General features: G+C 38.6%; 1 protein-coding gene across 1 annotated transcript; it reads right to left on the reverse strand.

Annotated features, from left to right (window-relative positions):
- Positions 1 to 942: 942 nt before the first annotated feature.
- On the reverse strand, positions 943 to 23,821 carry LOC116247286 (uncharacterized). The gene is made up of 8 exons (XM_031619365.2): positions 23,356 to 23,821; positions 23,176 to 23,271; positions 22,728 to 22,838; positions 22,245 to 22,554; positions 21,044 to 21,134; positions 15,292 to 15,628; positions 1,941 to 2,089; positions 943 to 1,722 (listed from the first exon to the last, which is right to left on the reverse strand). The coding sequence occupies exons 1-8, from the start codon at positions 23,662 to 23,664 to the stop codon at positions 1,206 to 1,208; spliced, it is 1,920 nt and encodes a 639-aa protein (XP_031475225.1). The 5' UTR covers positions 23,665 to 23,821; the 3' UTR covers positions 943 to 1,205.
- Between the last annotated feature and the right edge of the window lie 560 nt (positions 23,822 to 24,381).

Genomic DNA, 24,381 nt, shown 5'->3' on the forward strand with positions numbered 1-24,381 from the left:
CTCATTACAGTGAAAGTATAAACCTTTTTGCCTAAAGAAATCTAATGTAAACCAGTATGTTGACAAGGAGCTAAGATGGGTGTGAACATCTAGTATTTACGTGGCCATCAATGTTATTCCTTGTCAGTATTTCAGAAATGCTTGATCAGTGTCTTCCTTTCTCATGTGGGAACCTGACGGCTCTGAAATTTTTATGTGACCCTTTTGAGGCAATCTTTGATGCTACTGCTAGTGTCTTCAAGCTTTGACGTCCAATTGCCCATCTTTCTACTGAAGGGACAGAAGAAACCATTTTGATCTTGGGCTTCTCTTTTCCGTTTTCTTTAATCATGTTCGTGGGTGGAGCCCGTGATATTCAAATGTATAATGCGCTGGGGAAATGACCTTGTCTCTACTCGACACGAACTCTACGTGTGGGTTTTCTGACCCAGTTTAAAAACTTGGCTGCTTCACCATGTAACACTATCTTTCTGTTTCTTATTATTATAAGAATTGTATCTAATTGCTAATCATTTCCCAGAAACGTTTTTCTACCAATGGACTTCTGGTGTTGTATCTAATTTCAGCATCTGTCGATACCCATCGCGTGGCAATTTTTTTATTCTTTAGTTTTATTTTAAGATCAAAAATTGAGAAAAGAGATAATAAAAGTCAGTACCTACTGGCTGATGCAATGTATCAGTCAGCAACCCGATACAGCATCAGTGCAGCTATTTACAACATGCCAGCAGCCGTGATATGCAGTTTAAGTTGGAGAGCGTGCTTCCAAATTGGACCGCTAGTATTGTTTGGAGAATTCCCTGTGCATTTCCCATGGTAAGGCCCACTTCTGTGAGTTGGAACTCATGAACGGCTTACGCTGCAAATCACTTCCAATTAATCTTAAAAAGCACCTCGATATATTGCTTTGGCACCCTAAACTCGCAAAAGTTCAACGGTATGTGTTCCTAAATTGTTTTCCAAAAATAACATTAACAATCTGAAGATCAGGATCAAGCTGTTGTATGTATACATACAAGGATGATGCACCCGTACGCATTACCTTAACTTGGTTTTCCAACCTCGGTGACAAGACTTCAATTGTCCATGTGAAGACTAACTAGCCCCTAGAAACTCCATTTGGAAGACTCAATTGACCATTCACCATGGTGGAAAATTCTGAAGTGACAGTTTTAGTGTTCCTGCTTTTACACACTCAGGTATCTCTAGGTAGGACACTCGTGAGTTCCATCATGCGAAAGCTTTATCCGCTGTTCATGTTCCTTCGCTTTGTAGTCCACGACCTGAAGGAATAGATCAGTGTCAAGCGTACAGTCTCTTCGCCCATATACAGATGCTTGGATGCTCGCCATGAGCTTTGCGATTTCACGACCAGAAAAACCTCCCGTCTTATTTGATGCTTCACGAATCACATCTTCAGAGATATCCTTCAATAATATCTGTTGCTGATTAGACCCAAAGAACGAAGACCATCTGGATACGGTCCTGCCGCCACTCACAATGTACTTATCCAAATACAGTTTCAGCAACTTGAAACGCTCCTGTTCACCAGGAAGAGGAAATTCTATAACTTCATCAATTCTGTCCGAGATTGCAGCATCCAGGTCTCCTGGCCTATTGGTTGCAAGAACAAGCACAATATCCTTTGATTGATCTCCAGTTCTGAATAGCAAAGCGTTCAGCGCACTTCGCTGTGCTTCACTCATGTGTGTGCTATTACGCCTGCAATAAATTATCTGCAAATCAGTCTTGCTCTATAGTTTTTCAATTGCATCAGTCCTGTTCAGAAGGCTCTAAATCATTTTTTTCTTGTTTCAAGAGAAAAATCCTGCTATTCATGATTTTTTTCTTGTCACACAACATACTGATTAACCAAAAGATTTTTTTTTTGGAAAAGAAAATGATTAGCATCCATTTGCATAGAAAAGGAAGATGCTCACTCGCATAAAAATGCATCTGCCTCATCAATAAACAACAGTAGACCTTTTTTTGATTTCTTTGCCCAGTCAAACAACTGGTGGATTTTTGTGACAGCTTGAGAACCCAATGGTACAACATCTCCACCAGTCATCATGGCATAATCCAAACCCTGCATGAAATGAGAGCCAATCAGGTCTATAGATTTGGATCCTTGTAAAGCCTCTTCATCTAACAAAATGCTAATGTAAGTAAGTATCTGAAAGGGATTGGAATGATACTTGACTGTAGGCTACAATTGCTCATACTATAGTTCTTTCCCTTGTCAGCTTGAGTACTGTAAACACTTTTTAACAGTCAAATCTGCATAAATGCCCTCTAATTAATTTATAAGAAATGTCCTTTTGGAAAGGTTGAATCCCCACATGGTAGTAGTAAAAAAGAAAAATCATGATTACATATCACTTTGTTGTTAATTGCAATGCAGCAAAAGGGGGTCAAATGAGAGCTAGGTGGTTAGTTTGTATGGGTGCCATAGAGATTGTACTGTACTGTATGATGTGTTACTATATGTAGCAAAACTTTTGGAAAATGGATTAGTGCACACCCTTATAACTAATTATAGAAGTGCAATACATCTGTATCACAGAGTTATAAGATATGATGCAACATAACTTGCACCGTATGATACAGTGCGTGCAAAATTTAAAGGGACCCAAGCTCCTTTTCTGTTTTGGGTAAAACTCTTTGGCATCGCTCCTAGACATTTTTAGGCGGTACAGGAATGAGCTTCTGCTGCTTTGTGGTGGAAAATGTTGATACAAGGCCAGAATTATGCATGAGAGTTTGATTTTGAATGGAAGAAAGAGATTTTCTGAACTTGTCTGTGGGAGCTTATTTGCACAATGAAAGGTAAAAGCACTTTTATTGTTTTCCAAAAATATTTTGATTCGTACCTGTTGCAGCTGTGAGGTTTGGAGCCCTGTCGTGAGATGTGGAGAGAGAGAGAGATAGAGAGAGTAGCAGCCGTAAGGCTAGGAGAAAGGAACATGCTTCATTCACTAACCCTAATCTCTATTATAAAGAGATTAGGGTAGAAAGGAGATTTACATATCACACTAAACAGAAATAAGGAAAATATTAAAGAGATCTTGTAACTCTTTAATATTACAAAGAGCCACCTAGAAACATAAACTCTTCTAATTCAACACTCCCCCTCAAGCTGAAGGATACATATTAAACATGCTCAGTTTGTCACAACATCTAGAAAAATCACCAATAGGGAGAGCTTTGGTGAAGATATCTGCAACTTGATCTTGTGAAGGAATATGAATAGTGACAATGGTTCCATCTTGAACGAGATCCCGAATGTAATGGCAGTCCACTTCAATATGTTTCGTTCTCTCATGGAAAACCGAATTGTTTGCAATGTATGTGGCTGCTCGATTGTCACAATACATTTTCATGGGAAGCGGAATCAACACACTTAGGCTAGATAGCATGGATCTTGCCCAAGTCAGTTCTGCAGCAGTTTGAGCCATAGCTCTGTATTCTGAGTTTGAGCCATAGCTCTGTATTCTGATTCTGCACTAGATCTTGACACCACACCTTGTTTTTTGTTTCTCCACGATATAAGGTTGCCTCCCACAAATACACAGAATCCTGTGGTAGATTTCATGTCTTCGACTGAGCCAGCATAGTCAGCATCACTATAGGCTTCCACTTCCAAGGTCTTGCCTTTTGTGAACAAAAGGCCTTTGCCAGGAGACGATTTCATATATTTAACCACCATCAAGGCAGCATCCCAGTGAACTTTCCTGGGTTTTTCCATAAATTGACTTAGCTTCCCCACTACAAAGCTAATGTCTGGCCTTGTCACAGTAACATAGAGAAGTTTTCCAATAAGGGATCTATATGATCGAGAATCCAGTAATTCTCCTTGGACATCACGAAGATGTATGTGTGGATTCATAGGTAGATTAGCCGGTTTAGCTCCCAGCATCCCAGTGTCCTGCAATAAATCAAGAACATACTTCTGTTGAGAGAGAATGACACCATCTCTATTTCGAGCAACCTCTATTCCCAAGAAATACCGTAGTGGACCAAGATCTTTTGTCACAAAGTGTTTTTGAAGAAAAAACTTTGTATCAAAAATTTCTTGATCGGAGTCACCTGTCAGGATAATATCATCAACATAGACCACTAGAACGATGATACCCCGAGAAGTCTTTTTGATAAACAGAGAATGATCAAGAGGAGATCTCGCAAAGCCACACTCTGAGTCTACCTCGGAGAACTTATGAAACCACGCACGAGGACTCTGCTTGAGTCCATAAATAGCTTTCTTCAGTTTGCACACTTTTCCACACTCCCCCAATCGTTCAAACCCTGGTGGTTGTTGCATATAGACAGTCTCATCGAGATCACCGTACAAAAAGGCGTTTTTGACATCAAGCTGATACATGTGACAGTCATGGTGTACAGCCACAGAAATAATAAGACGAATGGTTCCCAACCGAGCAACCGGAGAGAATGTCTCAAAGAAATCCACTCCGTAGGTCTGCGTGTAGCCCTTAGCAACCAACCGAGCTTTGTATCGTTCGACAGACCCATCAGAATTATATTTCACTGTGAATACCCACTTAGAGCCAACAATGTCACAATCAGGAGGAGGATCAACAAGTTCTCAGGTGCCTCGTTGAACTAATGCATCCATCTCATCTTGCATAGCCTGTCTCCATTGGGTATCTAATAAAGTCTGCTGGTGACATGTAGGAACTGTATGAGCAGTAAGAGCTTGAATAAACTGTTGCATACTTTTACCAACACCGTGAGTAGACACAAAATGAGATATAGGATGCAGAGTACATTGTCGTTTGCCTTTGCGAACAGCAATAGGTAAGTCTTAACAGGGATCAGACGAACTAAGGCTACTCACTTCAGATGAACTTACCTCCTGAGAAGCGCTTGGTGAAGGATCATGAGAGGGGTCCTATCGACGTATGTACATCAGCGGAGGATCACGGAACTTGGGCACTACAATCGAAGATTCTTTAGAAGGAGATTCAAAAGGAAATGACTCCAAAGGAATAGGAGGAATAGGTAGTGGGTGTGGCGACGGTGGCATCTCAGTGGAGATAGGAGAGGTGCTATAATAAGGTTTAGACTCAAAGAATGTGACATCCGCACTGATATACTCCTTTTAAGTCAAGGGGTCAAAGCATTTGTAGCCTTTATGGTTTTTGGAGTAGCCTATAAAAATACACTTAATGACTTGAGCACCCAATTTATCACGTGTGGGTCCAAGTATGTGAACAAAGCATGTGCAACCAAATACTTTGGGAGCCACGGGAAACAAGGGTCGTTATGGATGCACAAGTTTAATGGGAACCTTGTTGTCAATGGAGGAGGATGGTAAACGATTGGTCAAGTAACAGGCAGTGAGGATGGCATCTCCCCAAAAGTATGCAGGTAAATTATTATGAAGCATTAGGGAACGAGCCACATTTAAAAGTTGGCGATGTTTTCGCTCAGCTACTCCATTTTGTTGGGAGGTATGACGACAGGTAAACTGCGGAGAAATGCTATTATCAGAGTAAAACTTCATTAAGGTAGATGCCTTGAACTCAAGAGCGTTATCAGTGCGAATGCTTTTAACAAGAATACCAAATTGGGTCTTTATTTCAATAATAAGGTTTTTGAGAATACATACGACTTCAGTCCTTTCTTTCAAAAGGAAGATCCAAGTGACTCGAGAATAATCATCAACAATGACAAGCAAATAACGAAATCTTGACCTACTAGCAACTTTGCTAGGACCCCACACATCAACATGAAGAAGATCAAATAGTCCACAACTTGACTGACTCAGACTCGATGAGTAACTGCTATGGGTGTGTTTGCCTAGTTGACAAGCTTCACACTGAAATGACTCTGGTATTGAAAGATGAGGAAGAAGGTAACGGAGCTTGGAGACAGATGGATGACCAAGTCTGAGATGCCACTGGAAGGAGGAGGACAATGAGGTGATCGATGATGTTGCAATACCCACTGGATCCGACAGAAAGTAGATGCCCCCTTTCTCATAGCCTCCACCAATCATCTTCCCAGTTTGCAAGTCCTGAAATGAACATACACCAGAGTCAAATGTAACACGACAATATAAATCATTAATCAATTGTCCAACCGATAACAGATTTGTGGGAAACTTAGGAGCATATAACACATTAGGATTAGTCATAGACTGAGAGATCTTGATATCTCCATAACCCATAATAGGTGACCATCGACCATTTGCAAGTCTTACATGACGTGTCTGAGGTAATGAGTACATAGAAGGTCTATTACAAAAGTGTCTCGATGCTCCTGAATCAATAATCCAAGTAGTACTTGTATCATGTGAGACAGTATCAACGGACATAGCACTGTCTATCATGACTGTAGAAGCCGATGGCTGGATAGATCTGTGTGCCAAGAAGTCCTCATACTCTGACTTGTTGATGCTCACAGTCACTGTCTCAGGCTGAGAAGAAGATGAAGACCCATCTACCACTGATGACGCTGCTTGGGCAGATCCAATAGAAGACTGTAAAGAGTTCTTTCCCAACATAGATTTAACATTTCTTCCTAAGGGCGGCGCCGCGATAGGACAACCATGTTTATCCCAACATCTGTCTTCCAAATGCCCTATTTTCCCACAATAGGTGTACTGAAATCTGTAAATCAGGCCCGAAAAGACAAATACTTTAAGCAAATCAGCCTTGAAGCTTCCACCAACAAGTCAAACTCACAAGCCCTCAAACAAGAGGTGAAGAAGCACTTAAATTAATCACAATAAGAGATACATAAAGTAGGCTAAAAAGCCATACCAAAACAAAGGAGAAGCTGCCCTATTTATAGAGGAGAGGGCCAAAGAGAAGAAGGAGGAGGCAGTCCCAACGGCTAGAAATCTAGCCGTTGGGACTAGTCTCCCTCTAGGTAAAACAGAAAAAGGAGAGGGATAAAAGGGGGAAAACGGAAAATGAACTAAAAGAAAAGATACATGAAGAAAGTAAAAATTACATAAGTGTCCTAAGTACCCAAAAGATATAAAATATATATATATATACATATAAAGCATATATTAGATGACTAATATATGTGATATATATAAATATATATATGTATACATTTGGGATACATACATTCTAACACCCCCCTCAAACTTACGGTGATAACCGAAAGTTTGCCAAGGAGAAATTTGAATCTGGCAGCAGCAAGAGCTTTAGTGAAGAAGTCGCCAAGCTGATACTCTGATGGAACATAGGAGAGATCAATGTTTTTTTGTAAGAATTTTTCACGAACATAATGACAATCCATCTCTATATGCTTTGTTCTTTTGTGAAATGTGTGATTGCTAGCAATATATATTGCACTTTTGTTGTCACAACAAAGCTTGACAGGATTTGTGATACGAATTCCCATATCTTTCAGTAAGCTTTTGAACCACACTATCTCTATTGTTGTAGTTGTCATTGCACGATACTCAGCTTCTGTTGATGATAGCGACACCTTATTCTATTTCTTGCATCGCCAGGAAATTAAGGAATCACCTAAAAACACACAAAAACCAGTGGTGGAGTGCCTATTATTGGGATCTCCACCCCAATCAGCATCTGTATAAGCAACTAATTCTAATATAGAAGAGGCAGACAGAAATAGTCCTTTGTTGATCGTGTTTTTCACATAACGAACGATCCGCATTGCCGCTCCCATGTGTACTGAGGTGGGTCTTTGTTGAAATTGGCTTATCACATGCACGGCATGAGCAATGTTAGGTCTGGTGATGGAGAGGTAAGAGAGAGCACCAACTATTTGCCGAAAAGGAGTGGGATTCTCTAATATCTCTCCATCATCAATTTTCATTTTAACTCCCAGTGCTTCTGGAGTATCCACAACTTATCATCTGAGATACATGTTCTATCAACTAACTCACTGGCAAACTTCATTTGAGAAAGAAGATAACCCTGCTTGCTACAAGCAACTTCAATTCCAAGAAAATATGTTAGTCTTCCCAAATCAATCATTTGAAAACATTTCTTAAGAAAATGTTTTACCTCAATAATCCCTTCATCATCACTCTCAGTAATAACCATATCATCAACATACAATAATAAAACAATTACACCTATGGAAGTGGTTTTTACAAACATAGCAGTATCAGAGTAGCAAGATTGAAAACTTTGATTAAACATGATACTACTAAACTTGTCGAACCAGGCCTTGGGAGCTTGTTTTAAACTATAAAGGGCTTTCTTAAGTCGTAAAACTTTGTTTTTAGGTAGATCAAAACCAGGAGGAACACTCATGAAAACTTCTTCCTGTAGGTGACCATTTAAGAAGGCATTTTTAACATCCATTTGAAAAATAGTCCAATGTTTAATAAAAGCAATGGCAATAAGGGTTCTAACAGAAATCATGCGAGCAACAGGAGCAAAGGTTTCTTCATAATCAATCCCATATTCTTGGGCATATCTCTTGGCAACAAGTCTGGCCTTATGTCTTTCTAAAGTTTCATCACTTCTAGTTTTGACCTTATAAATCCATCTACAACCAATAGTCTTCTTTCCTGTTGGTAGAGGCACAATATCCCAAGTCTCATTGCTTTCAAGAGCCTTAAGCTCAAGATTCATGGCCTCAATCCAATTGGGATCTTCCTTAGCTTCAAGGTAAGAAGAAGACTCATAAAAAGAATGGTGTGTCATAAGACAAGCTCGAAATTTTGGAGAAAAAGACTCATAAGAAACAAATCTTTGAGGAGGCCTAATGTGCCGTTGGGATCTCATAGGAAGAGATTGATTAGTTTCTTGACTTTGGGGATCTCTTCTTCTATAAACTAAAATCTCATGAGTAGGATTATCATTGTTGACTTCTTCAATTTGTACTTCTTCAACTTTATCGGATTCATCATCATCAATATCATTAGTCCAAAGAAAAGTATAATCTTCTAGTTTCTTGGGTTCATCTTTAAAACCATCTTCATTTTCTAAGAAAATCACATTTCTAGAAACATACACTTTATCTCTTACAATATCATAACATCTATAACCCTTTTGAGTTTCAGAATACTCAATAAAAACACAAGAAATAGCTTTGGAGGAAAGCTTATCGTCTTTGTCACTTAACACAAAACATTTGCAACCAAAGACTTTAAGTCTATTGTAATTAGGTTTAACATGGTGAAGTTTTTCAAAAGGAGAAATATGTTTCAAAAGTTTGGAAGGCATTCTATTAATTAAATAGGTTGAAATTAAAACAGCCTCAGCCCAAAAGTTTTTGGGAACATTTTTTGATAAAAGAAGAGTTCTTGTTGTTTCAATAATGTACCTATGCTTACGCTTGGCCCTCCATTTTGTTGTGGAGTGTTAGGACAAGATCTTTGATGAACAATACCTTTCTCTTTTAGAAATTGTTGAAACTCATTTGACATAAATTCTCCTCCCGAATCACTTCTAAAGACTTTGATATTTGAGCCAAATTGGGTATAGATCATGTTGTAAAAATTCTTAAAGTTTGTAAAACCTCCGATTTGTGTTTGAGAAAGTAAACCCAAGTATGTCTAGAATAATCATCAATAAAGATCACATAGTACAATAATCCTCCTTTTGACATAATAGGAGTGGGTCCCCACACATCCGAATGCACCAAATCAAATGATTTTTGGGCAATGAAATTTCTATTATCAAAAGGTAAGGCTTTCATTTTTGCCTTAATACAATCATTACAATGAAAATTCTTTTGACAAAAATTCTCCATAAAGGGAAGATGAGACATTTTTTCTAGATTTGAGTGTCCAAGTCTTTGATGCCAAGTTTGAATGTCACGTCCTTTGGAGATATTGCAAGATGGTCTTGAAAGATCCAAAAACTCTATGTAGTAGAGATCATTTGTTCTAAAACCTTCCCCAATCGTCTTCTTGGATACACGGTCCTGTATCAAACATTTGTATTATGAGAAGATTATATCAAAACCAAGGTCAGCTATTTAAGAAACGAATAATAAATTTAAGTTTAATTTAGGAATATATCTAACATGAGGTACTTTTAGAGTTTTGGATCCAAGAGTTTGGTCAAGATTTCCAATAAAATCGATTTCAAGAGAAGTACCATCAGTCGTTTTCACAAAAGAATAAGAATCATTTTTTGTGCATTCGGAGAGAATGGATCCACAAGGAGTCACATAAAAAGATGCTCCCGAATCAATAATCCAAGAGTACTTACTTGAAGAAGTAGATGCCATGGTGGCACCCAATGTTGAAGGTGTGCCTCCTCCCTTTAGTAAAGGTTGAATAACTTCAATGATCTTGGGTTGAAGAGCACTCATGAGTTGATCTAGTTGGAATGAGCTTGCATCTTTCCTTTCTTCTTGAATTGGAGCCGCAACATTGCTTCTTTTGTCAAAAAATCTAAGTTTTGGACATCTAGGCTTGGTATGTCCTTCTTCTTGACAATGATAGCAAATAATCTTTCTTCTTGCTCCTTCATTTGTACGATTAAAGTGAGGAGGTCTATAAGGTCTCAAATGAGCCCCCAGCCTAGATGTGGCAAGAACATTGTTGACTTTTTCTTTATCAAGACAAAGTCAATTTTCTTCCATTTGAAGCTCCGCAATAGCTTCATTCATAGATGGTGTTTTAGAACGATGAAGTAAAGCGGTTTTAACACCATCAAATTCGGGTCTAAGACCTATGATAAACTTATAGAACTTGTCACGTTGTATTTGCTTTTCTCTAAGAAAAAGATCTTGCGTCCAATGTGGTTCAAAAATGCTTAATTCATCATACAATTGATCCATTTCAGCCACATACTCTTTAATGGATCTATCTCCTTGTTGGAGATTATGAATTTTGAGTTGAACATTATGCATATAGGCAACATCTCTCATGGTATGAGTTTTCTTTAGATACTCCCAAGCCTCTAAGGCAGAATTTAATTTAGAGATTTGCCCACTAGTAGCATTGTCAACACAAGTCAAGATCCAAGTAATAATCTTATGATGACCAACACTCCATTCTTTCCATTTCTTATTATATTCAGCCATAACTTTCTCTTTTTCCGTTTCATCTAATTCCATAGTTCTTCCATCAACAACTTTAGTAAGGACTAGTTGTGGTTCAAGTTTTGTCCCATCAACTAGTCCCCAAAGGCTCTTACTACATATAAAGTGTTCCATAGTTCTAGCCCATTGTATATAATTTGTTGATGAGAGTTTAGGAAATGGTAGAGAATAGAGCACAATCAACAAGGTAGATCCACTTACAAGTAATGAAGAAGCTAGCAGCCACGTGAGAAGAAGTCCATGGCAAAGGAGAAGAAACCAGTCACCCTTGTTCTTGTGTAAAACTTGTATTTTTTAGATGACAAACAAATGAATAAAACAGCCACAATCTTCACCACCAATAGAGGCCAGCAAAACAACACCTCAACCACAATCTTCACCACCAATAGAGGCCAGCAAAACAGTACCTTCTTGTGTCAAGAATCAACCAGTAATAACCTCGAACACTTGGAGTGCTTCACGGCTCCAAAGGAATAAGAGCTGAAACTTCAAACTGAAGGACAGCACGATGAATAGCCAAAACGTGACTCTGATACCATGTAAATCAAGCCCGAAAAGACAAATACTTCAAGAAAATCAGCTTTGAAGCTTCCACCAACAAGTCAAACTCACAAGCCCTCAAACAAGAGGTGAAGAAGCACTTAAATTAATCACAATAAGAGATACATAAAGTAGGCTAAAAAGCCATACCAAAACAAAGGAGAAGCTGCCCTATTTATAGAGGAGAGGGCCAAAGAGAAGAAGGAGGAGGCAGTCCCAATGGCTAGAAATCTAGCCGTTGGGACTAGTCTCCCTCTAGGTAAAACAGAAAAAGGAGAGGGATAAAAGGGGAAAAACAGAAAATGAACTAAAAGAAAAGATACATGAAGAAAGTAAAAATTACATAAGTGTCCTAAGTACCCAAAAGATATAATATATATATATATATATACATATAAAGCATATATTAGATGACTAATATATGTGATATATATAAATATATATATGTATACATTTGGGATACATACATTCTAACAAAATCTCCCCCGACCTCCTCCTGACCCACGACCTATGCCTTTCCCCCTAAATGAACTGCGTCCACGACCTCCTGAGGCTACCAAGGCAGAGGCATGGATATCACTAGAGGGTGAAGAGAGGGTCACAGCAAGACGACTGAGTCTGTTGTAGGCTTCAGCTAGGTCAGGAATTTCTGCTCCAGTCAACATCTGAGCCTTTGCTACTGCATATTCAGATGAGAGACCCTGTAGAAACTTCGCAATTATAGACTGTTCACCATGGGTCTTATGGCATGTTGGACATGGGGGACGTAATGCTTTAAGTCGTTCAGAGATGGACTTGAGGGAAGCAAAATACTAAGCAAGACTTTGATCACCTTGTTGCAAATTAAGTAATTCTTCCTCTACCTGCAATATCTTGCTCACACTCTTATCATTTGAGTAAGTTTGTTTCAAGAAATCCCACATTTGTTTGGCCGAGGTATAGTATGCAATAGTTGATGCAATCTGTGGTTACACACTATTCATGATCCACGACATGACAATATTATTATCCCCCTTCCATGAACCATATTTTCCACTCTTTTCAACAGGCTCATTTTCTTCAATAACATGTTCCTTCTGATGTCCAATCACAGACATCATAAACACACGAGACCAAATCTCATAGTTAGATCCATCTAACTTTACAGTAGAACCATAAGAGAATGGATTTCCTCCACTTTTAACCTCATGAGAAAAATCAGTTTTATGAATTTCAGCCATTGCAAGTCTGCCCACAAATGATCACCCACCACCAGGAAGCGAGAATATGTATATATAGATCAATAAAGACCGCGACTGATCAGCAATAACATATGTCCAACACCACACAGCAACGTTAGATGCAAAACACTTTCCCCACACAACTTCTGAACACCCCACGATAATAGACTGTTGTCCAACTGTTGACAGCAACCCTACGGCAGAAAACAGCAACCTAATGATAGTGAAAAAATCCCACAATAGACTGCTGTCCAACACTCCCACGACAGATAAAATCCAGCAATACAAATAGAAGACCAACGGCACCAGCAATACAAATAGAAGACTGCTGTCCAAGAACCCCACGACAGAGAAAATCCAGCAATCCAACGACCAAAAACAATACCACACTGCTTGCAATGTCTTTAGCAACCAACAACTTATCTACTTATGCATCTAACGCTGATGTACCACTGATTATTTTCCACTAATCATGAATAGCGACAGAAAAAAAACTTTCAACATAAACCATCGCAGACTCCCACTCAACTGCGATAAAACATAGATGTGTAGACACTCATGGCTGGAGTCTATTCACGCAGATTACATAGCGTGAATAGACTCCTCCACACGGTTCAGTTGCTGGAAAACAGTCAACTCAAACTAAACGTGTGTAGCAGGAGAAGAAGACGGAAGAGGGAGAAGAGAAGGAGACGGTGGAGGAGATAGCCTGAGCAGGAGAAGTCGACGACAGTTTTTTCTTCACGTCGCCAGCCTGATTCACGCCCCAGCCACTGCTGTCTTCACGTCGCCAGTCACGCCTGCTCTAATACCATGTTGCAGCTGTGAGGTTTGGAGCCCTGTCGTGAGATGTGGAGAGAGAGAGAGATATAGAGAGTAGCAGCCGTAACCGTAAGGCTAGGAGAAAGGAACGTGCTTCATTCACTAACCCTAATCTCTATTATAAAGAGGTTAGGGTAGAAAGTAGATTTACATATTACACTAAACAGAAATAAGGAAAATATTAAAGAGATCTTGTAACTCTTTAATATGACAAAGAGCCACCTAGAAACATAAACTCTTCTAATTCAACAGTACCAATGGCTTTTCACTTAGAATACTGTAAATAATTTTTCTTTTATTAATATTAGACTTAACTTTGAAAATGGCTGGATTTGTCGGAAGATGACGAGCCTGCACAAGGATATGGTCGACTCGGCATATTTAAAAGAACTATGCCATTTTTTTGGGCAAACATCTCAAGGGTGGCCTCCTTGAATTTGAGATGCAAAGCACATAGTGAAATCATCAAGTTCTTATTGCGGACAGACATTCCTTCTTTGATAAGTGCAAACTGTGCAAGCCTCTAAGGTTTCATTATCAGGGATTTGAAATTTTGCATCTTTTACCCTTAACTTATGTTTCATTATTATGGGTTTGAATTTTTGAATTTTTTACCCTTATGTATTAGGGATGTTGATTTAATGGATGTGCTTCGTTTAAGAGAATGTGAATGTTCGTTCACTATAATTTTTATAAATTGTATCATATTTGTCAGTTGTTACTTCTTCATACGACTTGTGCCTACACAACTCATATTTTTTTCATAGGGAACATTTTTCCCAACCTTTTGTATGTTTCTCACATTTTTTGGTTTAAAATTTAAAAATAAATTGTGTTTTTTATACATATCTAACTAATAGCCCAATCGATACCCATTACATTTTGCACTTAACAATACTGGTTTATATTGTCATCAGAAAAGGACCACAGGTTTGAAGAGCTTGGCATCCAGCAAAGATCTAGGGCTTCCGTGTCGTCCAAGAAAAATTTGATGAACACCAAAAGTCAAGAAAATAAGAAAGGAACTAACGGCTAAAACTAGAGGATCCATGTGTTGCTTACTCTTGTATCTCAAAGCAAATTCTGTTGCCTATACTTTCAGCTCCAAGGATTCGGTGCAAAGAAAACCAGGAGAAAATGGCAACATAAAGGAACAATAACATCAACAGATTCAACACAAAGACCGCACACGTAAGGGTCACAAAGCCTTTGCCAATCTATCATTAAGCTGCAGTTTCTCAACACAGGTATTAATTTTAACACAGATCCGATTGTCTCTAAAGTTAAAGAACTTAACTATAAAATGTAAAATGTCAATAAGATCTACCTGCAAACATACCAAAGCTTAAGAATCAAACCAAAAGTTTGGTGAATGATGATTTTATTTACTTATTGGTTAGAAGTAAACGTTAAGATTTTAAATCCCCAACTACTAAATTGTAGAAAGAGAGAGTTTCATCATACAGTAGGCTAAGCTCTTCCGTTCTTGTCATCATGTTGCAATCTTCGGTCATGTCTTTTACATAGATTTCTTTAAGGCAAACTAATCAGGTCCAAATTTCTTGCACTTGATTTACATATAGACAACAGTTTCATGAAAGTAGAGATAAAAACCAAAGCCTTCATGATTGAATGGTTAACATATCAGCTAAATGTTCTAATTCTTAAGATATAATGAAAATTATGTAAACCATACCGATTTTCGAGCCATCTCCCTTGCAACCATAGTTTTGCCAGTCCCAGGAGGTCCATAGAAAAGCATGTTCCTAAATGGTGCTTGATGAGACCTGGTGTTTGCAGTAGCTCGAGCAAGTTGCTCAATTCTCCTTTTTAATGAAGGATGCAAAATAATGTTGTCCAAGTTGCTTCCATTTCCCCCTGGCTTCGCCATCACTCCAGTTAAAGAAATTGTGTTTGTGCCTTGGAAAAGAAACTTAGGTACCCATGGAAATCTTGACATTGATGATTCACGGATAAGTGAAGGCTGGCCCAGTATCCTATTGATGTAGCCCCAAATGACTCTAGCTCCCTCTCTGCATGAATAAAGAGCAGAAAAAAAAAAGCATTTGAAGAAATAGATATAATTGTCACAGTTCATTACCATGTCAAAATAAGAAAAAGATAATCACAGTTGATAGCATGCATAAACTAAGTAAAATAACAAAAACAATATTTTGAACGTAAACTACGCAACAAAGGATGAAGAAGACATAAGACAGTGAAATCCAATGGTCTTATAAGCGTTACCAACTGCTTATGTCCAAGCCATTAATGTTACAAATACTGCAACCAAAACAGAATACAACTTAGAAATTTATATGCCTGTTTCCTAGGAGAAATTTATATGCTTGTTTCATATGAGCTGTTCAGAAAAACCAATAGATTTTAACAGGAATTAATGGAAAAAATAGAAAAAAAATAAAACTATTATCATGTTCTGGTCTGAATTTTGAAAACATGATAGTAGTATTGGACTAGTGTGATATTATAGCATGATCAATAGGTCAGATCTCAGGCGCTCCAGTCTAAGTCCAGTCTGAAACTGGAAACACCCCCAAACCAACGTGAATCCATTTCTTAGTATGTCGTTCTAGATTAACATGGGATACAATTTTTTTCTAGAAAAGTATCAGATGTTATGATAGCCATGTTCAGTTCTGAAAATCAGAGCAGTTTGCAACCATATATAACATGCATCTCCTCGGAATTTATTGTGATACTCTCTACATGAACATCATAATTGAAAAAGCCTTATACCGCCACACAAATCTATTTCTATTTTCCCAAAGATCAAATCAAAGATTTCTTTTTCTTGCATAATTCTTAATTCATATTAGTTTGCCTTTTCTTTTTACAATCTCATACATGATCCATATATTTCATACCCTTTCTTCATAGAACATGGAAAAGCAAAATATTTTTAGTGATGCCATGTAACAATTGTGAGAGGAGCATGCCCCTTAGGTTCTTCATGGAAACTTTGATGCACTGTATTAGGTATACATGACAATCAATTATAGTTTCAGGCTATGCCACCCAGGTGCAGGGTGCGGGTCTGCAGTGACAGGTGCAGCCTTTTGTAGAAAAAACTGGGTGTGGTTGCAACAATATATATGTATATATGTGTTTTAAAAAGTAAGAGGAAAGAAAATCTTAGAAGTAAAAAGGAAAATGTTGAAAGGAAACTTCACAAAATGAGTCTCCTTTTGTAGATGACAATAAAAGAGAGGTTTGGAAAAAAAAAAACTCCATAAAATCCTAATGATTGTTACCCAGCCCTCTCTCTAGTTGCAGCCAGGTAACCTTTTCCTCCTTCTTCCTCATTCCTCCTTTTGTCTTTTCAGCCGCACACATGCAGCACTGTACCCACATCATGTTGACATGGTGCGGGCACACACATGTACCATAGGTTTCAAGGTGTAGGTAGTTTTTAAATCTTAACCAAGTTATATGCTTGGAGAGAGCAAATTCTCAACCAATCGAGGGACATTAATGAGTGCTCAGCAAGCCAAGCATGTCATATGCTATGTCACACGGACGCGGCTAAATAGGCCGCGTACCCGTGTCGACTCACCGACACGGCGATTCCGACACAGGACTCGGCTGGACACCGCTTGGATCGGTTTTGGTTCATATCCGATCCAAACCCGTTAAATTGACCTGACTTATTAACTTTACGCCGAAAACCCTCGTCCCTCGCCCTCGACTTCTCTCCACTTCACTTCACCGGCGTGCTGCAGCAGAGGACTTCGGCGACAATGGCAGGCGACGGCGACTGCATCCGGCGATCCACGGCGACGTCCGGTGGTGTCCGGCGGCCGCCGGAGATGGAGAGGTAAGTGGTTTTTATTTTCCGATAGTAGAACTTAGGTCTAGGGTTGGGGTTTTTATTACGGTTTTGGATTTGTCGATTTGGGGGGTTTTTTTCCGTCGTTCTTCATCCTAATCTCTTCTTCTATGCCCTATGGACATTTTCTGATTTGGGGGTTTTTGCCGATTTGGGGGTTTTTATCAATTTGGGGGTTTTTGCCGATTTGGGGGTTTCTTGTTGTGCTACTGTTTTTGCCGATTTGAGTGTGCTTTTTGTGTAAATGGAGGATGTTTTCGTGTGATCTACTGTTGTATGTGATCTACGGTTTTGCCGATCTCAGTTTGTCTGCATCTTTGTAATTTGTTGTATGGTTGTATTGTTTTATTCCTTTAAAATTATGTTCATTATATGTTTTTTGCATCTTTTTTTTTATCTTTAACAATTACAGAGGGAACAAAGGAAAAGGAGTCTCTATACCTACAACTACAAGTTCAAGTTATGCATCTGGATCAGCTGCATCTGTTTCACTTTCACAGGAAGACCGACCACCATTATGTTCATACGTGAAAATGAAAGGAAAACCTCCTGGAGGTGGTGGAAATGTTAATTTTATTTGTTCTTTCTGTGGGGTAGAGTTCATTGGATCATATACAAGAGTGAAAGCGCATCTGTTAAAAATCAGTAGGCAAGGAATTCAAGGATGTAAGAAAATCAGTAAGAAGAGTTTGAATCAGTTGAAGAAAGAACAAGAAGCCTTTGAAAAAAAGAAAGGCACGACATCATCCGGTTATATTGACATTGCTTCAATTATAAATGATGATGTTAAGGATGGTCTGAAGAAAAGAAAAGTTGTTGACGTTACTTTGAATGATCAATTAAGGAGTCATTTAGTTTACAAGGACGGCGAGAATTAGATCTAAAAGTGGCACAATTTTTTTATGCTAACTGCATACCATGTAATGTAGCTAGAAGTCCATATTGGAGAGATTTAGTTACATGTATTGCAAATAGTAACTTGTCTGGGTATGTTCCTCCTAGTTCTGAAAGGCTTCGCACTGTACTACTAGAACAACAAAAGACTCGAGTGAACAAATTGTGAGTATCAATTGGTAACTTGGGAGCAACATGGAGTTTCTATTGTTTCTGATGGCTGGACAGATTTGCAAAGGCGCCCTCTTATTAATTTCATTGCAACTTCAGCAAATGGACCAATTTTCTTAAAAGCAATAGATGCATCTGGTGAATACAAAAGTGTTGAATATTTGAAAGGATTGTTTATAGAAATAATTGAAGAAGTGGGGAAAGAAAATGTTGTTCAAATAATTACAGACAATGCACCTGTATGCAGAGCAGCTGGAATTGCGGTAGAACAAGCTTACCCTCATATCTTTTGGACTCCTTGTGCAGTCCATAGCTTAAATTTGGCTTTAAAGAGTATATGCAATCCACCAAGTGAAGAGCAAGATCCTCATGCTTATGAATTATGTTCATCGATTGAAGACTTGGAAAAAGATGTTACGCACATCAGAAATTTCATAGTAAATCATCAACATGCACTTCACATTTATAACAAGCATTCTGATCTAAAATTGCTAGGAGTTGCAGAGACACGTTTTGCATCTTTAATTGTTATGATCAAAAGGATAAAAAGGGTTAAAAGTGCATTGATCAGTATGGTGACTGATGATGGATGGAATTTCTATCGTGCTAATGATGATGACAAAGCTCAAGCAATCAAAAGACTGATTCTTGAAGACAAGTGGTGGGATAAAATCTTTTATTTTCTTGCATTCACAGAGCCTATTTGGGAGATGTTGAGAGTTCTTGATTGTGATAATTCAACGTTGCACTGTGTTTATGAGATGTGGGACACTATGAATGAAAAAATTCAAGAGGTCATTTTTAGGCACGAGAAAAAAAATATTGCACTTGAAGATTCAGTATTTTTTGATCATGTGCATAAAATTTTGATTGCAAGATGGGATAAAAGTAGCAATCCTCTTCAATGCATGGCACATTCATTGAATCCTAAATATTATGGAAAGAAGTGGCTTGCAGGAGGTGTTGGAAGAACCCCACCACATATGGATCCAAAATTATCAAAAAACAGGGTGGCATGTGTTAATAGGATTTTTATTGATGTACATCAAAATCAAAGAGCAAATGAAGAGTTTGCAAGGTTTTCTACTGGGATTGGAGAAGATGCATCTGCAACTGCAAATAAAAATGAATATCCACCTATAGCTTGGTGGATTAAACATGGACATGCTTATCCTACTCTTCAATACTTTGCTTTGAGATTGCTAGTTCAACCTGCTACATCTTCATGCTGTGAGAGAAATTGGAGTACATATTCACAAATCCACACCATAAAACGAAATAATCTCACAAGCAAACGTGCAAAAGATCTAGTTTATGTGCATTCTAACCTTCGACTTCTATCACGAAGGAAAGAAGAATATAGGTAAATAAGTATATGATTTATTGATTTAGATGTTCCTCTTCTTATTCCCTAATATCATAATAATTACAATTTGTTTTGTCTTGTAGGGAAGGAGAAACTAAAAATTGGGACGTGAATGTTGAGAACTTCAACTTAGAAGAAGACAATGAACTTGAAGCTGTTAATTCAAGATTCGAAGAACCTTCTATTCCAGCAACATCATCCTCTACTGTGGAAGAAGAAGAAGAAGAAGAACTAGAAGAAGAAGAAGAGAACGATTTGAGCATTGATAATGACTAGAATGATGATAAACAATATAACAATGTTTTGTGGACAAGGTGTCAAGGACAATGTTTGTTGATGAACAAGGACAATGTTTTGTTTGAGACTATATTAGTGAACTTTTTTTTTGTTTTTAATTTTATCATTTTTTAGAATATTTAATGTAGTCGTGTCCTCGTATCCAAAAAAAAATTGAAAATTGCCGTATCCGCACCCGTATCCCCGTATCCGCACCCGTATCGCATCCGCACCCGTGTGACATAGGTCATATGCTTGAAGGACACACTCATTGGTGGACCTATTAGCACAAGAATGTTCCATGAGCCTAAAGTGATATGGTTGAAACACTCATTGCACTTGATCAACCATGATCTGAGTAATCATACCCTTGCAAACAAAGTTGTACGATCACAATAAATGCATGCTCTTTCTCCACACCATTGGTTACTAAAGCCTTAGCTGAAGAACCTAAAAATGGCTTAATGGACCATTTCCTACTAAACTAAGCATGTGGATCACATGAACAGGCTCAATCTTGAAAAACTAAAATTAGCAAATTGACATTGGCTAGAATGAGGCCAAGCAGACTAACACCATTATGTGTCAAGTAGATTCATAACCTAGAGCTCAGTGCACAAATATATTTCCCTAGCTATTGAATGAAATACATGATCAAAACTCACATTGAAGTTCTTATGCAACACTAATGTTGTCAGACAGAAAAAATCTAAGGGCAGAAGGGGTTCAGAAACTAATTTTTCTCCCTCAAGCAACATAAAAATTTTACAATCTGCAGACTTACAAACATATTGCAGATATGTAGAATTAAGGTAAAGATTGAAAGAGTACAAAAAATATCTGCAAACATTCAACATGCTAGTTCTGTAATGTGAAACAAGTATAAAAATTTACCTAGTTGTGTAAACTCCTGCAGCGACAGCAGTGGCTCCTCCAATAGCAAGCATTAGCTTATTTCTATCTGTCAGCAACATTTTGAAGCCACCTGGGAATGACAGAAAACATGAGCAGAGAAAATACTTAAAACATGCATAATAACAAAAAAAAAATGTCATGATATCCTACAAAGTTTTACATTTTACTATTTTAGTCATAGAGAAACATATCAATCAATGCCTTAGGTAATAATTAAAATTCTCAATAAATGTGAACTCCAGAAGCAGTCATAAATATACTCATAAAATATTCATTGAAAAATCTATCGATCAATTGTCAAAGGCCAATTGACAAGGGACAGCTAATCCTCCTCTATTCTCTTGGACTTTCTATGTACACATGACCAGAAACAGCCACAGAGAACACACATACAAGTCTTAAATAAAACAAGATCATTATTTAATCATGTACCTTTAAAGTTTAGATATAAAAAGTGCATTCATATATACATGGATTAGGATTCAAAATTTACTATTTTAATTTAATGTTTACCAGACTTAAGTTTTACGAGGTCACATAAGCCACGAATATCGGTGAGAAAAAAAATTACCAAGCTAGGAGACTTCTCAATTTTAAATCAAAAGCCTCACTTATTCCACAAGTTTAAACTAATTTTATTTGCCCTACTAAAATACTTAGAGCTTCTTAGTTATAGCTTCCAAATATAATGTCATTTTTCTTTCTCAAGGGACTATATCTTTCTTAATTTGTTCAGTTAATAGGATTTTCACACTGGTTAGGAAAATGTGGTCTCATGTTTGATTGAATTAGAGATCAATAATACTCAACTCAAGACCTATGTGGCAGGCTGTGTGCATGTGTCAGATGCAGCAATGTTCAGAAAAAAAAAATGGATGCAGGTGTGTCTTTTGTAGTTAATTGTTTAATAGCTTTATTTGTTCACATTCGTAAATAAATTCTTGTATCAATGTTACTGTTGTCTAATTCAAAATATTAAATAAAATAAAAGTTTTCTAAAAACGATGACAGGATGTCATCAGGATGCCCTTATAAACTTCATATGACTTTCAAACACAAGATTCATGGTGAACTTTTGGTTTTGAAGAGGAACAGGCGAACAAAACTAAACAAGCCTATGGATAAGTGAAAATTGAAAAAGTGGAGAAGTGAAAGATGAAAAACTAAGTAAACCTCGAACCTTCAATATGGCCAAAAGTAGTGTTTAAGGCTGCAATCCACTTCTCGCGTTCACCATTGATCCGTTCCACTAGCAGCCTCCTATTTTGACCCTCGGTCAGTTTCGCTTCATGTGCCCTAGCTTCTGCCTCAGCCATGGCTTTTACTCGAATCGTCTCGCGTTCTATCTCTGCTTTTTCCTTTTCAGTTTGCAGTTGCTGTGCTTGCATCTGTTCTTCGGTGGCACGTCTGGCTTGTTCTTTTCTCAGAGAGGATTCTTCCTGCATCTTGACTAATTCAACATTGTGCCGTCTCTGAACCTCATGATCGGCCTGTAAGAAAAATTTAGGGGGCAGCCAAAGTAAGTGCACCAAGCAACAAGGTCACAAAATCAGGGTATAATCAGGAACCTTGGGACATTTGTTCAGATGAAGGTGGAACCAAAACATTGCCCGCCGCAATATGAGTATGAAAGAAATTCCAGAAAGATTGTAAAACGAAGAACCTGCATCCTTTTTCTAGCCAACTCATCCTCGTAGCGTGCTGTCTGTGCCTTTGCTTGTGCCTGCTGTTGAACTAGGTTCCGTTTCTCTTCAGCAACTCTTTTTTCTTTATCCTGAACCCCAAACAAGAGAAAACCGGTGAATGCATTTCCTTTCTTTTCTTTTCTTTTTTTTTTTTTTGGTGGGGGTGGTGTTCTTCTTCTCAGCGTCGATGATGAGATGTGAGAAGGTAAATAAACTACTTTTTTCCTTTTTTTAGCGACAACGATAAGATATGAGCAAGTAAACAGATTGCTACTGCAAAGGTAAACAAACTTCTTTTGTTCATAATGCATGTGCTCATGCTCTGTCGCTCTCCGACCTCCCCTTTTTTCTTTGCTATTCTAATCGCTCCCCTTAGGTTGTGAGTTAGCCTATGTTCGCATAATCAGGAGTAAAAAAGATACCCACAATGTCGGACAGGAATTGCATGGCCTGGAAGTGAGCTTTCTCCACCGCCAATTCGGCAAGCCGAGTATCCTCCTGCCGCCTCATGATGTCGAAGACCTGACAGGCACGAGTCAGGACCCATAATACACAACACACGCACACGGCTACGCACACGCGAACGCACAGAGAGAGGGGCCTGACCTGCTTGGCACAGGGAGAGCTGTTGATCTCTCGCAGCGCTTTGGCACCTCTCTCCAGTGATTCAGGATCGAAGCCAGAGGAAGTTCCACTTCCACTGCCGGCCTGCTCGCTGGTACTAATTTGCTTAGCGGCGGTGGCACCATCGTCCGCACGAGGCTGAGAAGCGTCGCCGCTAGTTGCATCAGAAGGTAAAGAGGTGAAGGTAGGAAAACGAAAGAAGCTGTCTGCATACGCAATGTGATCCACCCAAGAGGAAGAGCAGGCACAAGCAAGAGCAGTACAGACGCCCGCAGCCCACGCCTTGGACATGGCTGCTGCCACCCAGATTTCCTTCCTCAAGCCAACGACGGTGTGGGGTTGAGCGCGGGGGAGGGGAAAAACAGCAGCGAGAAAACGCGACCCCCTCGCCGCCCCGTTCCCGCCAGGCCGTGAGTTAGCTGGGCATAGAATCAATGAGCACACACCATTGGCGGAGTAACAAAATTTTTCGGTCGGGGGGCCACTAACACGTAAATAGAAAAAGCATAACAATTCTGTAAATATTGTTTAAAAGCAATTCTAGTAACCACCTTCAACAGGTTCGAATCAGACGATGTGTTCAGTGACAAATGATAAGTCTACCCAGGCCCCAGATCAAGGTTTTACGTCTAAAACGATTTTCCTTAACTAAATATTTAAAAACTCTAAAAATCACTCTGACCAACAAATTTTGCTACCATTTTTAATCTAACTAACTGCATCTGCATGGGAGAACCGGTTTCAACCTTTGTTAGTCTCGTCCATGTGGTCCGACATTGTACAGAATTTTGAATTTGCAGCATAGAGAGTAAAAAATGCCTGAGAAAGTAACATGCATTTGCTTTTACATTGTCCATGTCACGGGCTGACAACTTCGGCCCGTGCGACGCGGCAAGAACCTGATTGCCGCAAGCCTTCAAACCACTGAACGGGACGCAAAAGTAGTTTGAAAAAACAAGTGTATAAAGAATGTTTGTGAATAAAGAAATCTCGCAATGTATTCGCTTG

The sequence above is a fragment of the Nymphaea colorata genome, chromosome 2 (assembly GCF_008831285.2).
Source record: "Nymphaea colorata isolate Beijing-Zhang1983 chromosome 2, ASM883128v2, whole genome shotgun sequence".
Taxonomy (NCBI): Eukaryota; Viridiplantae; Streptophyta; class Magnoliopsida; order Nymphaeales; family Nymphaeaceae; genus Nymphaea; species Nymphaea colorata.

Bases quoted from the DNA above. Each gene is read 5' to 3' on its own strand.
- LOC116247286 (XM_031619365.2), bottom strand. From the start codon at position 23,664: ATGTCCAAGGCGTGGGCTGCGGGCGTCTGTACTGCTCTTGCTTGTGCC. The intron at 23,272-23,355 runs GTCAGGCCCCTC...CGTGCCTGTCAG, and splicing joins GCTCTCCCTGTGCCAAGCAG to GTCTTCGACATCATGAGGCG. The intron at 15,629-21,043 runs GTAAATTTTTAT...TTATTCATGCAG, and splicing joins GCAGGAGTTTACACAACTAG to AGAGGGAGCTAGAGTCATTT.